Genomic DNA, 16,414 nt, shown 5'->3' on the forward strand with positions numbered 1-16,414 from the left:
TCAAGTAGACTCTGCACCAAGTGCAAGGCCTTATGTGGGGCTCAATCTCAGGACCCTGAGATCCGGACCTGAGCTGAAACTAAGAGTCAGAAGCTTAATCTGTGCCACCCAGGTCCCCCTTATATTTTTACTTTTTAAATTGAGATGTAGTTGACATATAACATGGTACAAGTTTAAGGTGTATATATAACATGTTCCACTTGAGTTTTTAAAAAATTTTTTACATGTATTTATTTGAGCAAGAGTGAGAGCATGTGTGCACACCAGGTGGGCGGTGGGGCAGGAAGAGGAGCAGAGGGAGAAGGACAAGCAGACTCCATGCTGAGCTCGGAGCCCAATGCACGGCTTGATACCACAATCCTGAGATCATGACCTGAGCCAAAATCAGGAGTTGGATACTTAACCAACTGAGCCACCCAGGTGCCCCAAGATTTTATTTTTATTTTTTATTTTTTTTGAAGATTTTATTTATTTGGCAGAGAGACACACAACGAGAGAGGGAGCACAGGCAGGGGGAGCAGGAGAGGGAGAAGCAGGCTTCCCACCGAGCAGGGAACCCGATGTGGGGCTCGATCCCACGACCCTGGGATCATGACCTGAGCGGAAGGCAGACGCTTAACGACTGATTCACCCAGGCACCCACCCCAAGTTTTTATTTTTAAATAATCTTTATACCCAGCATGGGGATGGAACCTACAACCCCAAGATCAAGAGTCTCATGCTGTACTGACTGAAACAGCCAGGTGCCCGTCCAGTTGAGGTTTCAAAGCTCACCTGCGCTGCTGTGCATAATGGAGCAGGATTGGGGGGTGAGGAAGCAGGTGTTAAAGACTTGTGGTTGTCCAGGCAGGAGAGAAGGCAGAGACTAGGAGTGGGGTGGGAGTTGAGGGGGTGGAATGTAGAGGAGAGAACTGGGTTTGGGTTTGCTGGCAGGGTCTCCCTCCACACCCCCCAATCAGGGCCCCAAGCCCTCAAGCCCACCTATCCCTTGCTAGCTCCCCACTGCCACCATGAGCAGGACCCTTGGCCTCTCTCCTCTTACTGGTTTGGTGCCATGGGAGGTAAGATGATGTCTGTGGTGGGAAAGGTGCACCAAACCTAAGTCAGCCTGTCCCTGAGCTGTGGGGGTGACTTCATGATGGTCACCCCACCTCTCTAAGCCTTAGTTTCTTCATATGTCAGATAGGTCAGTGCCATTGTTCTGAGGGGAGAATCGGTGAGAATCGTTCCACAATTCCACGAGAGGATGTCAGAAGTTCTGTAAGTGGCAGGGGTTGAGGTGGTGCTGTGGTCTTGGGTCTTATCTGGACTCCCATGATCTCACCCTCTTGAGCTGCTGGGGCAGAGGCCATCTTATGCCTGACTCTTAACTCCCTTTGCCCTTTTGTGCAGGATCCTGACACAGACTTAGAGGTGGTGTTGGAAAAGAAAGGCAACATGGATGAGGCGCACATAGACCAGGTACGGCCCAGGCCCTCACCCCCCTTTCGTGTGTCTTGCCACCTGCCAGGCACACATTTGTCTCCTACAGAGCAACAAGATCCTGGTCCTAGAGGTGTCAGGGACCCCAAAAGCCACCAGCCGGCCTCTGGCACACTTTCAGTGGCAGGGAACTTGTGGCCTCCCCCAGTTCATGCTGGGAGACCCTTTCACTACCTACAACTTTGACTGAGGGGCCATCTGGTCATTCAGAATCCCAGGCTGAGGCTTTCTTCCTTGTAATTGCTGCAGGGGGAGACGGGAGTGTGACCCCAGGAACTGTAGCCAGGGCAGGGAACATGTGCTTAGCCAGGCCCATGCATTGCCATCTCCAGGCCTCGATTCAGGAGTATTTAGAGAAGTTACTCTATTGTGGATCTGCTTCTGCCGTGCCCAGATCTGTAGGTAGATGCATCCTATATTGGAGCACGACTTTCTAGAATTGTGGCATTTGTATGGCTCTGGACCAAATGAGGCCTGGCACGCCTGTGATAACAACACAGGTTTGGCTTTGGACCATTACTAACAAGTTGACCTTGGACAACTTCTAACCTCACTGACCCTCCTATAGGTGGCTGCGAAGACCAAATGAGGTCGTGTTTGTGAGGCATTCAGCAGGGGCCTGTCTTATATCTCTGCTTAATAAGTGGCAGCCATTACCCTGACCACATCCTCTTGCTTTGTCAGCAAGTAATTGCTGGAGAGAAGCAACAGAGTTTGATGCAGAGATGACCCCTGTCCCACGGCCCTTCTACTCCAGGAGGGAAAGAAACCAGAGTACTAGCAAATGAGCTAAGTGTGAGGAGGCCTATAAGATGCCGTAGCAATTCCAAAACTAATGCACTGGGGCACTGGGGCACTCTCCCTGGAGGTGGCGCGTTGAAGTGGGGCCAAGAAGATCCTTGAGATGATGCTGACGGCACAGTACCGGGCCTGGCATGAAGCACAAGCCCCTCAGAATGGGAGCTCCCCGGCCTTCTGCCGGTCATAGTCACACTGCTCCCCAGGATCAGGGCCAATGGTAATGAGCTGGGCAGCCACACAGAGAGGACAAAGGTGGGGCCCTGACCTGTCTAGGACCTTCTATCCAGTTCCTTTCCCGGTTGTCCTCAGCCACTCAGGATGCAGCAAGTTCCTGGAACTCTGAGAGTCCCCGTGCCTGTGTATTTCTTATGGGCAAGGCCTGCCAACAACCCTTTACTTCTCTTTTGTGCCTGCTGAGTTCTTTGATTATTTGACAATTTTTAAGAAAACTTTTAACCATTTTGAGTAACACCTTACCTCAGTGTAAGTGAAGCTTTCTGTTTTACCTCTCCTGTTTTCCCGATAAGTGCTAATAAAAGTTTACTGTGTTAAAAAATTGCAACCTGAAAGGAAAGGCAACCTGAAATCCTACCACCTAATAATGATCATTGTTAGCCCTTTGTTATATTCTTCCAGATTTTTCCTTTCTAACTATATTTGTGTAATTTTAAAGCACTGTGCAATCATGCTCTGTATACTATTCTTTTAACTTTCATCATTTAACTGGTGAATTGCTTTTCATTTTGGTATATGCACATCTGTATCATTTTGTATGTGGAGCATGGTTCCACTATGGGAACATACCATCATTTTCTCTCTTATTTTTACAGCTGTCACTTTGTTTTATGTAGTGTTAAACGTGTATAAATGGCCACCTTGACTGTATAAATGGTCACCTTGACTCGTAGCCTATGGCAGATTAGAAGGGATGAGGGGACGCCTAGGTGGCTTGGTCGGTTGAGTGTCCGACTCTTGATTTCGGCTCAACTCATGATCTCAGTCATGAGATTGAGCCCCATGTTGGGCTGTACACTGGGTGTGGAGGCTGCTTGAGATTCTCTCTCTCCCTCTCCCACCTCTACTACCACCCCCCCCCCGCCACACTCGCACATGCTCACTCTCTCTCATTCTCTGTCAAAAAAAAAAAAAGTGAGGAAGAAAGTCCACAATCGGGGTGGCCGAAGTTATACCTGAACCCTTGAAAGGCAGGACAAGGCCCTGGAAGCCTTTTTTTTTTCTTTTTTTAATTGAAGTGTAGTTGGCATACAATGTTATATCAGTTTCAGGTGTACAACCTAGTGATTCAGTAATTACATATTTTATGAAATCCTCACCACAATAAGTGCGGTTACCATCTGTCACCATACAAAGCTATTACAATATTACTATGTTTCCTATGCTGCAGTTTACATGCCTGTGACTTATTTGTAACTAGAAGTTTGTACCTCTCAGTCTCCTTCACCTGTTGAGCCCATCTGCCTATACCCCTCCATCTGGCAACCACTGGTTTTCTGTTTTTTATGAGTCATTTCTTTTATGTTTTGTTTGTTCTTTTTTGTTATTTCACTTAGCATAATAAACTGTAGGCCCATCCACATTGTTGCAAATGGCAAGATTTCATTCTTTTTCACGGCTGAGTAATATTCCTCTGTATTGGTTGCGCGCGCGCGTGTGTGTGTGTACATACGTGTACATACCTGTACACCACCACATCTTTTTGCATTCATCTATCAGTGGACACTTAGGATGCGTCCGTATCTTGGCTACTGGTGGGATGAACATAATGGTGCGATAAACATAACGGTGTATATATCTTTTCAAATTAGTGTTTTCCTTTTCTTTGGGTAAACAGCTGAAGTAGAATTACTGGCTTGTATGGTATTTCTATTTTTAAACTTTTGAGGAAATTCCATGCTGTTTTTTATAGTGATTGCACCAATTTACATTCACACCAACAGTGTACCAGAGTTGCATTTTCTCTGCATCCTTGCCAACACTTGTCATTTCCTGTCTCTTTGGTACCGAGCCATTCTGACTGGTGTGATGTGATATCTCATTGTGGCTTTGATTTGCATTTGCCTGATGATTAATGATGTTCAACATCTGTTCATGTGTCTGTTGGCTATTTGTATATCTTTGGGAAAGTGTTCAGGTCCTCTGCCCATTTTTTAATTGTTTTTTTTTTGGTATTGTATGAGTTCTTTATATATTTTGGATATTAGCCCCTTATTGAATATATTATTTGCAAATAAGTTGGTCCTTGAAAGCATGGTTTTGAATTACACAAGTACATGAATACATGGATTTTTTTCAATACGGTACTATAAACGTATTTTTTCTTCCTTACAATTTTCTTAGCAGCTTTAGCTTTATTGTGAGACTACAGTATGTAATATGTAAAACATACAAAATCCATGTTAATCAATTATTTATATTATTGATAAGGCTTCCAATCAACAGTAGGCTACTAATAGTTAAATTTTGGGGGAGTCAAAAGTTATATGTGATTTTCAACTGTGCAGGGAATTGGTGCCCCCACCCCCACTTGTTCAAGGGTCAACTGTATCTTCTCCCACTCAGTAGGTTGCCTTTTCATTTTGTTACGTTTTCCTTTGCTGTGCAGAAGCTTTTTAGTTTGTTGTAGTCCCAATTGTTGTTTTTATTGCCCTTGCCTGAGGAGACAAATCCAGAAAAACATTGCTAAGACTGACGTCTGTTTATTGCCTATCTTTTTTTTTTTTTTTAAGATTTTATTTATTTGAGGGAGAGAGAGAATGAGCAGGGGGAGGGAGAAGTATGCTCCCCGCTTAGCAGGGAGCCCGACTGGGGCTTGATCCCAGGACCCTGGGATCATAACCTGAGTCAAAGGCAGACGCTTAACAGACTGAGCCACCCAGGTGCCCTGCCTATGTTTTCTTGTAGGACTTCTATGGTTTCAGGTCTCAAATTTAAGTCTTAAATCCATTTCAAGTTTATTTTTGTGTATGGTATAAGCAAGTGGACCAATTCTATTCTTTTGGTGTAGATGTCCAGTTTTCCCAACACCATTTATTAAAGACACTATCTTTCCCCCTTTGTATATCCTTGGATCCTTTGTCATAGATTAATTGACCATACAAACGCGGGGTTTTTTTCTGGGTTCTGTGTTTTCTTCCATTAATCTGTGTGTCTGTGCCAATACCATTCTGTTTTGATTACTGTTGCTTTGTAGTATAGCTTGAAATCTGGGATTGTGCTACCCCCAGCTTTGTTTTTCTTTCTCAAGATTGCTTTGGCTATTCAGTCTTTTGTAGTTCCATACAAATGTTAGAATTGTTAGTTCCAGTTCTATGGAAAATGCTGTTGGTATTTGGATAGGGATTGCACTGAACCTGTAGATTGCTTTGGGTAGTATGGGTGTTTTAACGATTTTACTTCTTCCAATCCATGAGCATGGTATATCTTTCCATTTATTTATGTGGTCTTCAGTTTCTTTCATCAGTGTTTTATAATTTTCAGAGTATACCTCTTTCACCTCCTTGGTTAAATTTATTCCTAAATATTTTATTCTTTTTGGTGTGGTTGTAAATGGGAGTCTTTTCTTTTCTTGCTTTCTTTTTTTTTTTTTTAAGAGAGAGATACCGAGTTGTGGGGGGGGGGGGTTGAAGGGAGAGAATGAATTTTAAGCAGGAGCTCTCACTACCTTGAGAACGTGACCTGAGCTGAAATCAAGAGTCAGATGCTTAACCAGCTGAGCTGCCCCCAGGGGTGTTGTCTGAATTTCTCTTTTTGATAGGTCTTTTTTTTTTTTTTATTAGTGTAGAGAAATGCAACAGATTCCTGTATATTGATTTTGTATCCTGCATCTTTTACTGTATTCATTTATTGTAATAGTTTTTTGGTGAAGTCTTCAGGGTTTTCTATATAGTGTATCATGTCATCTGCAAGTAGTGACAGTTTTACATCTTTCCAATGTGGATCCCTCTTCCTTTTCTTAACTGTTGTGGCAGAGACTTCAGTACTGTGTTGAATAAAAGTGATGAGAGTAGATATTTTTGTTTTGTTTCTCATGTTAGAGGAAAAGCTTGCAGCTTTTCACCATTGAGTATGATATTAACTGTAGGTTTTCCATATATGGCCTTTCTTATGTTGAGGTATGTTCCCTCTATACCTACTTTGTTGACAGTTGTTATGAATTGATGATGAATTTTGTCAAATGCTTTTTCTGCATGTATTGAGATGAATGTGATTTTTATTTATTTTGTTAATGTTGATTGACAGATACTAAACCATCCTTGCATCCCTGAGATAAATCCCACTTGATCATGGTGAATGATCCTTTTAATGTATTGCTGAATTCAGTTTGCTAACATTTTGTTGAGGACTTTTGCATCTATGTTCATCAGGGATATTGGTCCTGGAAGCTTTTATATCAAACAGCAGGGTCATTAGTCCGCTGACGGTGGCCTTGAGCCATGCTGGCAACGTTGAATAAGATGTGCCTACTGTGGGCGAGGCACTCTGTTAGGTTCTTACATTCTGCACCCAACAACTTAATGTGGGGTAGGGGGTTCTCCCACCCCAGCAATTCTTGGCCACCAGCTGGGTGTCCTACCATTCAGCTCAATTCTGGCCCTGTATATCTGGAAATCGTGTCCCATCCCACAGGTTAAGGACTCAGTCCCACCAGACTGCTCCACACCCATGCCCCAGTTCAGATGCCAGTTACAAGCTGGATTGTCACCTGTGCTTCTTACCAGGCTGCTATAGATGGGAAGTTTTGATAACCCCCTCCTTGGGTTTTATTAATTTGCTAGAGCAGTTCACAGAACTCAGAAACTTTTTACTTCTAAGATTGTTGTTTATAATAAAAGGATATAAATCAGGAACAGCCGGATAGTAGTGATGCATATGACAAGGTTTGGGGAACGGCACTGAACTTCCTTGTCCTCTCCAAGCATACCAGTGTCCCTGAATCTCCATGTTTACACCAACCCAGAAGCTCTCTGAACACCCCCCCCTTTTGGGGGTTTTATGGAGGCTTCATTACATAGGCATGATTGATTAAATCATTGGCCATTTGGTGATTGATTCACCCTTCAGCCCCTCTTCCTTCCTTGGGGATTGGAGGTGGGACTGAAAGTTCCAACCCTGGTGACAGGGTTGGTCAACCAGCCGCCATTCTTAGGTGCTTTCTGGCATTTACTTCATTAACATAACAAAGGACACCTTGCTGACTCTCCCCCCTTAGGAAATCCCAAGGGGTTTAGGAGCTTTGTGCAGAAACTGGGTGAAGACCAAATACATTTGTATTGTGAATCTTATCACAATTCTGTTTCTCCCATTTATTCTCCAAGGTAGTTGATATTTCTATTTGAAGATAAATAGATCGAAGTACACAGAGGTTAAGTGACTTACCCAAGGCCACACAAGTTAATGGCAGAGCTAAGATTCAAACTAGCCTGTGCCTGAGTCCAGTGCTGTTTCTAGAGAACAATGCTGTCCTGAAAGTTAACAACAGTATCTTCTGTACAGGAAGGTAGGGCCTCAGGCAGTACGCTTTGGGAATTTTCTACTCAGTATAGCTATCAAAGACAAAGAAGGTTCTAGTGCTGAAGGTGAATAAGGCTCAGTTAGGAAAGTTCATTCTTGATCCCAAACAAGGATTAATGAGGCTGCCCATTTGAGGCCAAGGTATTGCAGCCTTGGGGCGCTTGGAGGATACTTTTGACAAATGCCTGCCCCAATTTGCAGCAGAGGAAAGCTGCTCTCCTTCTTGTCACCCTCCTGTCCTCCTGCTCTCTCTCTCTGCTCGGTTTAAGCTCAGAGGAAAACAATTGTGTCCCATTTCCCTCTTTTCTTTCCTCTCTCTTACTCAGGTGAGGCGAAAGGCCTTGCAAGAAGAGATCGATCGTGAGTCGGGCAAAACAGAAGCTTCTGAACCGAGGAAGTGGACAGTAAGTTTGATGCTCAGGCTCTGGTCGGTTGCGTACCCCGGCATCCTGACTCCTCCTTCCTCACCGTGCACTATGAGGAGCAGAGTGATGGGAGACCATGTTAGTCCAGGCCCCAGAGGCTGTCCCAGTCTGCCTGCTGGCTCTCTTCCCTGCAGAACTTGTCCTGAGCTAATTTCCTTCCTCCTGAAAGGGGTGCTTGCCTCCCTCCTGGAGAGCCGGCCAAGCAAGATAAGCAGCCTGAACCTTTGTCTCCTGCTGTGGACGGGTGGGGTGTCCCACACATTAGTCACTGAGGGCATGTGACAGGAGCGTTCCAGCAGTGGATGGTGACCTCACAAGGCTGCTTAGACCACGGTAGGAGGCAGAGGTGAGAGCGGTGTGGTGGCAGGCCTCTCTGAGGACTGGCTTCAAGGTCCAGTTGGAATGGGAGATTTCCAAAACCAGGCCTGAGGAGATGGGATAGGAGAGAGTGCAGCGCAAGGACCATGAAGTCAGGCTGAAGAGGGATGAGAGGGAATGTGGGCAGGGTAGTGGGCCATACCAGGCCAGCCTTGGTGGCCATTGTAGGGAGCGTGTACTGGGCTCTAAGTGCTGTGGGAGCTGCTGGAGGGCATTTATGTAGGGGAAGTGGGTTAGAAGGCTTAGCCTGCGGGCCTGAGGACTGGGATGGTGGCAGAGGGTAGAGAAAGAGAAGAAAACAGTTTCATGATCCAACAAGACTTGTTAATAGATTGGATTTGGGGGAGAGGGAAAGAAGGATCCAGATGACAGGGAAGCCTTGCCTTCCTACACTATCTTAAGCCTTCACAGTTTAACATAGGAAAGAACAATTGATTTGGATCAAAAGACCTGAGTTCAGTTTCTGGCTCTGTTACTTTTTAGTTGTGAGGCAAGCATCATCCCCTCTCTAAGCCTCAGTTTTTTGTTTTTTTTTTTTTAAAGATTTTATTTATTTATTTGACAGAGATAGAGACAGCCAGCGAGAGAGGGAACACAAGCAGGGGGAGTGGGAGAGGAAGAAGCAGTCTCATAGTGGAGGAGTCTGATGTGGGGCTCGATCCCACAACGCCGGGATCACGCCCTGAGCCGAAGGCAGACGCTTAACCGCTGTGCCACCCAGGCGCCCCTCTGAGCCTCAGTTTTAATACCTGTAAAATGAGACTCATACTCTGGCCCAAGGTGGTATGGAGAGGGTTTTGTTATTTGTCTTTCCTCTGAGTATTCTCTTCTTTCTCCCCATCCTCTTGAGCTGAGCAGAGCTGATAGAACACCCTTATTGAATTGAGGAAGGCAAGAAAGAGGGCAGCGTCATTCAGAACCCGTGATCCCAGAGGCTGTACCTAGAAGGACCTTAACAGGGAAGGGGGATCCTGGGGCACAGGGGTGGCATCTGCTGGAGACACTTTAGGTGGCATTGCCTCCCAGGACCTAGGGCCACTTGACCGCTGAGGCATGTGGTGAGGATTCCAGACTGGCTGTGGACCCCTGTGGGAGGGTCCCCACTGAGTGGGTCAGCAGCCCTTGAAGAGCTAGCTCACCCATGACTGGTCAGCCTCTGGCAGCACTCCTCAGACCCAGTGCAGAACTGTCAGAGCTGGTTTCTTATTCTAGAAATTGTAGGCCTGGGAAGCTGTAATTATGCCTACATCTGGGCCACTATGAAGCTGGGAGAATTTGTCACTCTTTCACTCAGGGCAGGTGTAGCAATGACTGGTTCTTACTGTTCTCCCAAATCTGACCTAGAAATAAGTACTAAGCTGGGATTTGGCTTGCAAGTGGAAAGTTCCCAGGCAGTATGGAGGTCAACAATTGGGGTGGGGTGGGAAGAATGACAAATTATCAAGGGTTTAAAGTGTGCCAAATATCACGCTCTGGGTTGTTGGTATAAAATCTGATATGATTCTTAGCTGAAGCCCTGTGAGAGGGGTATTACACTCCTATTTTATAGATGAGGACATTGAGGCTCAGAGAGGTTAGGTGTTTTGACCAGGGTCACACAGGTTGGCTTGATCCTTGGGTCTATGTGACTTCAAAATCCTAGGTTTTTTTTTTTTGTTGTTGTTTTAAAGATTACTTATTTGACAGACAGCTAGCGAGAGAGGCAACACAAGCAGGGGGAGTGGGAGAGGAAGAAGCAGGCTCCCAGCAGAGCAGGGAGCCCGTCGCAGGGCTCAATCCCAGGACCCTGGGATCACACCCTGATCCGAAGGCAGATGCCTAATGACTGGGCCACCCAGGCGCCCCCAAAATCCTAGTTTTCTTGAGCTGGGTCTCTTGCCTCTCTCACAGATATGGGAAGAACAAGGGTCTTTTTTTATGCAGCTCTCTGAGGGACTGTCTTCCATTTTCTTTTTTTTTTTTTTAAAGATTTTATTTATTTATTCGACAGAGATAGAGACAGCCAGCGAGAGAGGGAACACAAGCAGGGGGAGTGGGAGAGGAAGAAGCAGGCTCCTAGCAGAGGAGCCTGATGTGGGGCTCGATCCCATAACGCCGGGATCACGCCCTGAGCCGAAGGCAGACGCTTAACTGCTGTGCCACCCAGGCGCCCCTGTCTTCCATTTTCTTGAACCTGGGTGATTCGTGTACATGTGGTAGAGTACTCTGGACAGGAATTGGGACCCCCGAGTTCCTGGAGTTCCTGGGCCAGCTCAGCCGTGGACTCAGCTGTGTGACCCTTGATCTCTCTGGGCCTCCACTTCCTGCTAGAAAATGCAGTGCTTGTGCAAAGAGATGTGCATTTTAGATTTCCACTTGCCCTCCTCCTCCTTCCAACTGTCAGAAACCTTAGGCTGAGGGACAAGTGGGTGACCAGCTGGTGAGGTGAGGTGAGGTAAGCTGTGCTGGGAGGTTTGTAGAGGTGTGTTGGGAGGTGAGGTTGTTGGAGGTGAGGAAAAGTGTGCCATACTCTTTGCCGTGAGTGAGGGGAGGAGTAAAGCAGACAAGCAGCTCCATGGTGGGCCCTCTTGTAGGCCAGTCCTGAGGTGGATTTCCAGTAGGGTAGTTAATGAGGCTTGTGCCCCCATTAGGCTGCAGACCTCCATTTCCTTATCAGTAAAATGAGAATGCTAACAGTATTCCTCATAGGGCTCTTGTTAGAATTAAGAAGGCGGTCCATTGATTTGCTCATGAGCACTGTGCCTGGCACATAGCCAGCATTTAATCAGCTGGATCCTCCCTGGTGAGGCTGCAGTTGGGGAAAGGGCCGGGCTTTGGAAACCAGGAAAATAACCACCTGTTTTTCTCTTAACACAGGGAACTCAGTTTGGCCAGTGGGATACTGCTAGTTTTGAAAACGAAGAACAGAAACTGAAATTTCTCAAACTGATGGGTGGCTTTAAAAATGGCGCCCCTTCATTCAGCCGCCCCTCTAATACCATCGGAAGGCCCAACATGGCTCTCAGCAAGAAGGCGGCTGACACCCTGCAGCAGAACCTGCAGCAGGACTACGACCGAGCCATGAGCTGGAAGTACAAGCGGGGCACTGGCCTTGGCTTCTCCACCACCCCAGACAAAATCTTTTATATTGACAGGAATGCTTCCAAGTCGATCAAGTTTGAAGATTAAACTCTGTCTAAAACAGCCAGAATTGCTTTTATTATTCAGTTATGCAGTTGAAATCCATCTGACAACTGTCTCAGATCAAACCTCTGCAGAGATTAAGGAAAACTCTGCCCATGTGCTTGGATGAACTGGGGTCAGGGAGCTCATGTTTCCGAAGCCAAGAGAACATGTGAGTGACTCACACCTACTATTTTGTGTATTAAGCATTCCATCCCTGTGTGAAGACATCAGCATATATAAATAATAGCTAAATTTGCTGAGTGCTTAGTGTGTGCCGGGTACGTACTACTGTTTCTCTCGCATTAATGTAGTTAGTAATTACGAAATAGGTGCTATTATCCCCATCTTACCCATGAGGAAGCTGAGGTTCAGGGATGAAGTAATAAAATTGCCCGGGTTCACCCAACCAGTAAGTGCCAGGTGTTGGACTTCTGTATCTATTCACTACTTGGAGTGTCCCCTTCTAGGGAATTTCACCAGGAGTACTCATGGGGAATGGAAATCTCTTGATAGAAGAGACAGAAGTTTTGTTAGATGTCTAAATCTCAAATAGGAAGTAGAATTGATGATAAACAGGTAAGAGCAAGCTCATTTTCTTTGCCCATCTTAGAGGTAGCCGCAGTCAAAGGGGTCTGAATGGCCACTAAGCAGATGTGGCTGAGCTTCCTCTGTGGTTGGGAAATGGGTTTCTAAACCAGTTTTGCTTTTCTGGCTCTCCTGCCTTCAGTCCTTAGTGTTGAGCTTTGATGTAATCTTTGTGCTTTAACTGAATTCTGACCGAGGCATTTTAGAAAGACTGTTAGTCATAATGAACCGTTGACAAATTCCCAGGGATATGTTTATTAGAATCTTTGTGACCACAAGGAAGAGAGTCCTAGGTGACTTGTGTGGTGGAGGTCTAATGCCAGGAGGCCTGGATGTATGGGGGTGACACAGGACGTTGCCTCCTCATGACACTGTTACCATACCTGGACTCTACAACCACCTTCGCAGAGCTCCAGGTACAAAGACCTGAGTGACAAATGACCACCTTCTCCATTCACCTAGCATTTTGCATCTGAAAATACAGGTTCTGAGTGGGATGTTTTCACATCACTTGGCCTGAATGCCTCCTACAGATATCCCAGCTCAGGCGGGCCTAACTAAATAGCCAGGATATTCAGTCTCTCACTGGGCAGGAAGTCCTGATGTGTAGGGGGTTGATTAAGCGACTCAACAAGGAAACATTCTTTTCCTCTCTGCTCTGTCCATCCTATTGGCTTCATCAGGCTGCTTGAAAGAATGGCTGTAGTAATTCTAGGCAGGATATCAAGATACTAGAACATTCTGGAGGAAGACGAAAAACCTTATGGCTCAAAGAAAGTTCCAGAAGACCTTTAATCATAACTCATTGCCTAGCAGTGGGTCATATGCCCATTTCTCAGCCAGCCCCTGGCATGTGGAGGAAGATTCTCCTCAGGCCAGTCATAAAGGAAGAGTGAGGAGCAGATGGTGGTGACACAAATGTGGAGTCCACTACTGTCCCACTGGGCAGAGGTGAGGCATTCCTGCCTGGGCGCTGACTAATAAGCATTGGCCGGGTTAGGAGTCCTACAAATCTATGCTAGCAATGTTTCAGGTGAGCCACTTCACTCGCAATGTGAATTGGGCCTTTGATGGATTCAGCCTTGAGATCCGTAATGGAAGAGGCCATCTAAATGCCTGGAAGGTAAGGTTCTCTGTTTGAGTTAGCTCCTTCAGAGCACCTCCTCTTTTCACAGGGGGATAAATCTCTCCTGGCCTTGATCAACACTACAGGAATTCACTCACTGTACTGACTGTTTCTCTAACTGTTCTTAACTTGCCAAGAGATCACACTACAGTTTGGGCCTGCCTTGGCTTGTCAGCAAGGGTTGTTCTCAGTCATCTCTTGGGTGATTCTGGAGAGTAGCTGACCAGTTGGGCACTGTCTTGTCCCCATAGTGATAGTTCACATTAGCATGGGATGGTCAGGCCTTTCCCCTCCTGTCATTTAGTATAAATAGTCTGTGTAATAGGATTTGACTTTCAAACTTAATGTGTCACCATTGGCTGAAGAGTTCCACTGGCTCAGGGGAAGGTTTCCTGTAGTTTGTTTCTGAAGCAGGGTCTAGCCAGAGCAGGTGGAACAGCCAAGATAGCAAGATGGCCAGTGGCTTCAAAATGGACTTAATCTTGGTCTGCATCGACAAGAGCAGCAGAGACACCATTTCTCAAGTGAGCAGGTCTCTGGCCTGTAGCAGTCTGCAGTCCTGGGAGGATTTTCACTCTGAGCTTCCTGTGTTAGCTGGGCTCCTCTCCTTTGTAAATTAAGCATTGGCTTGTGCCACCTCTGCCCCTTTTCCCCATATCCAGTGCCATCAATCTGCAAGGGTATTTTTGGTGTGATTTCCTGTTTTCTTGATGTCTTGACTCTGTGTAGAGCACAGCATGTCTCCACTGCAACAAGGCGGTTTGGGGATTTTTACTCAGAATCGGGACAGGAGAGGTCTGGCATGTAGCACTGCCAAGTTCTTGGTTGACTATTTAACAGTCCTAGTCTCATTTCTCCCTTGGGGATTTCTCACTCAACTGACCCTCCTTCTGTGGCAGGGTCCTTCTTGCCTTATAGTTGCCCTTATCCAGCTGTCTCTGAAACCTCATGATTCTTAATCACTTTATTCTCTGCGGTGATTCCTGCTGTTTCTGCCTTAGCCCACTAGGTCCTGCCCTGAGACTTGCTTTCCATAACTAGACTGGCCCATCAAAAGTATTTGCTAGATAGACAAAGTTCTTCTCTAAAAGAAATTGTGTATTCAGCTCTACAAACTTAGAATGATCCCGGTTCGTGATATGTAGAATAATGACCCCCCCCCCCCCCCGCCAAGATGTCCATGTCCCGGTCACCAGAACCTATGAATGTGTTAGGACACAAAAGGGAGTTTAGCAGATGGAATTACAGTTTCCAATCAGCTGACCTTAAAATAAGATTACTCTGGATTGTCTTATTGGACCCAGTGTAATCATATGGGTCCTTAGCTGTAGAAGAGGGAGGCAAAAATGTGGACGAGACTTGTAAGGAAAACTCAACAAGCTGTTACTGGTTTTAAGGTAGAGGAAGGGGCCACAAGCCAAGAAATGCAGGTGGCTTCTGGAGCCTAGAAACGTCAAGAAAACATTCTTCCCCAGAGCCTCCAGAAGGAACAAAGCCCTGCCCACACCTTCATTTTGAGGGTAAGCCCCCTGAGACCTGTTGTATTGAGGACAAGTAGATCTGCAAGCTGATAGAATTGTATTATTGTAAGCCCCTAAGTTTGTGATAATTTGTTAAAGCAGGAACAGAAAAGAAATACAGGTCTCATGCAGAACTTTTCCTCTTTTTTTTTACCTTATTTCCTAAAATTCTTTGAATTTTTATTGTTCCACTGTCCTTTATAGTGACAGTAGACTTCATCCCCTGTAGGCTGTGGTTTTCAGAGATTGGCTAATTGATTCAGTAATGGGCTGAGGAAAACCACAAAAGATAGAAAATCTAAGCCTTTGCCTGGGCCTGGTGACAGATGGTTTCCAAGCTCCTTTGGTGTAATGCATACTCAACCTATACGAAAGTCCAAATTCATGTCAATTTAAGAACATTATGTTACTCAGGCTTGGGAAAAAATGCTGTCGGGTATGAACAGCCTCAGACTAGAAGAAAGGACTTCAAGTGGGTAATTTGTTAATTTGCCAGTTGTGTTTCATTTAAACAATATCATAAAGTAATAAGGGTATATGAAATAATTTTAATGGAAATAATTTTGTGAAATAAAGGTCACTTGGTAATATTTGAGCAATACCGCATGTTTTCTGAATTTCTGTATGTTTTGTTCAGTAAAGGGGAGCAAAAGGGTTACTCTTTAATGTAGGCTCTTTTCTCAGGCTGGGGGCTGGGGAGTGGGGAAATTCACAGTTGGCCATAAAATCTATAGCATATTATTTGGTCCTCAACTGTTCAGTAAAAATATGAATTTAATATAAATTTATTTTTAAAAATTATTTTAGGCACTTTTACTGAGATTAACTGTGTGAACTGTAATCCTACATTTCACAGGGTAGAGATGAAATGTAATTTATATCCAATGTATACCTTCCAAAAGTACAAAAATTTGGGGCACTTTAATCCACAACTCAGATTAAATGGATGCATTTTCCTGAGCACAGGCTTCCAGGCTGTGAATCACCACCAATCAATATTAATGCCTTTACTGATTCAAAATAAAATGTCAGTGGAAGCTCATCAGCAGTAATACAAGAATCAGATTCCAGATTCCAAAAATCTGGTGGTAAAAAAGTAGAATCACATGCGGTTTAGAATTATGGCCGCAAAGCAAACAAGGCAGTATGTTTAGACAAGTTCTCTTCTGGATGAAGAGAGTCAGAAGTAATTAAATGAACAGTCATGAACATAAATGTTCCTTTGGGAGGTTTATTCAGTTATAGTATACTTTCCACTGAAGCCACAGAGGGAATTGCAGATTTGACCTCACTTTCTCTAATCCACCATTGTTTTAAATTTATTTTTAATTGTACTTGACATACATTATATTTGTTTCATGTGTACAACATAGTCATTTGACATTTATATGCATTAAAAA

General features: G+C 45.0%; 1 protein-coding gene across 6 annotated transcripts in view; it reads left to right on the forward strand.

Moving 5' to 3' along the window:
• KNOP1 (lysine rich nucleolar protein 1) overlaps window positions 1-16,414 on the forward strand; it is a 31,409-nt gene that overhangs the window by 6,157 nt on the left and 8,838 nt on the right. For 3 of the 6 annotated variants that reach the window (XR_006775118.2, XR_015727825.1, XR_015727826.1), the window contains exons 3-5: window positions 1,393-1,461; window positions 8,142-8,219; window positions 11,475-11,952. Coding sequence is in view for 3 of the 6 variants with exons in the window: in XM_045770921.2 (XP_045626877.2) it covers window positions 1,393-1,461; window positions 8,142-8,219; window positions 11,475-11,786 (459 nt within the window). In the remaining 3 variants the exon portion in view is untranslated. Of the gene's footprint in view, window positions 1-1,392; window positions 1,462-8,141; window positions 8,220-11,474; window positions 15,603-16,414 lie in introns of those variants that run through there. The other 3 variants (XM_045770921.2, XM_087870090.1, XM_045770920.2) reach the window with 2 other exon arrangements.

The sequence above is a fragment of the Ursus americanus genome, chromosome 2 (assembly GCF_024610735.1).
Source record: "Ursus americanus isolate L20-20 chromosome 2, mUrsAme1.1.p, whole genome shotgun sequence".
Taxonomy (NCBI): Eukaryota; Metazoa; Chordata; class Mammalia; order Carnivora; family Ursidae; genus Ursus; species Ursus americanus.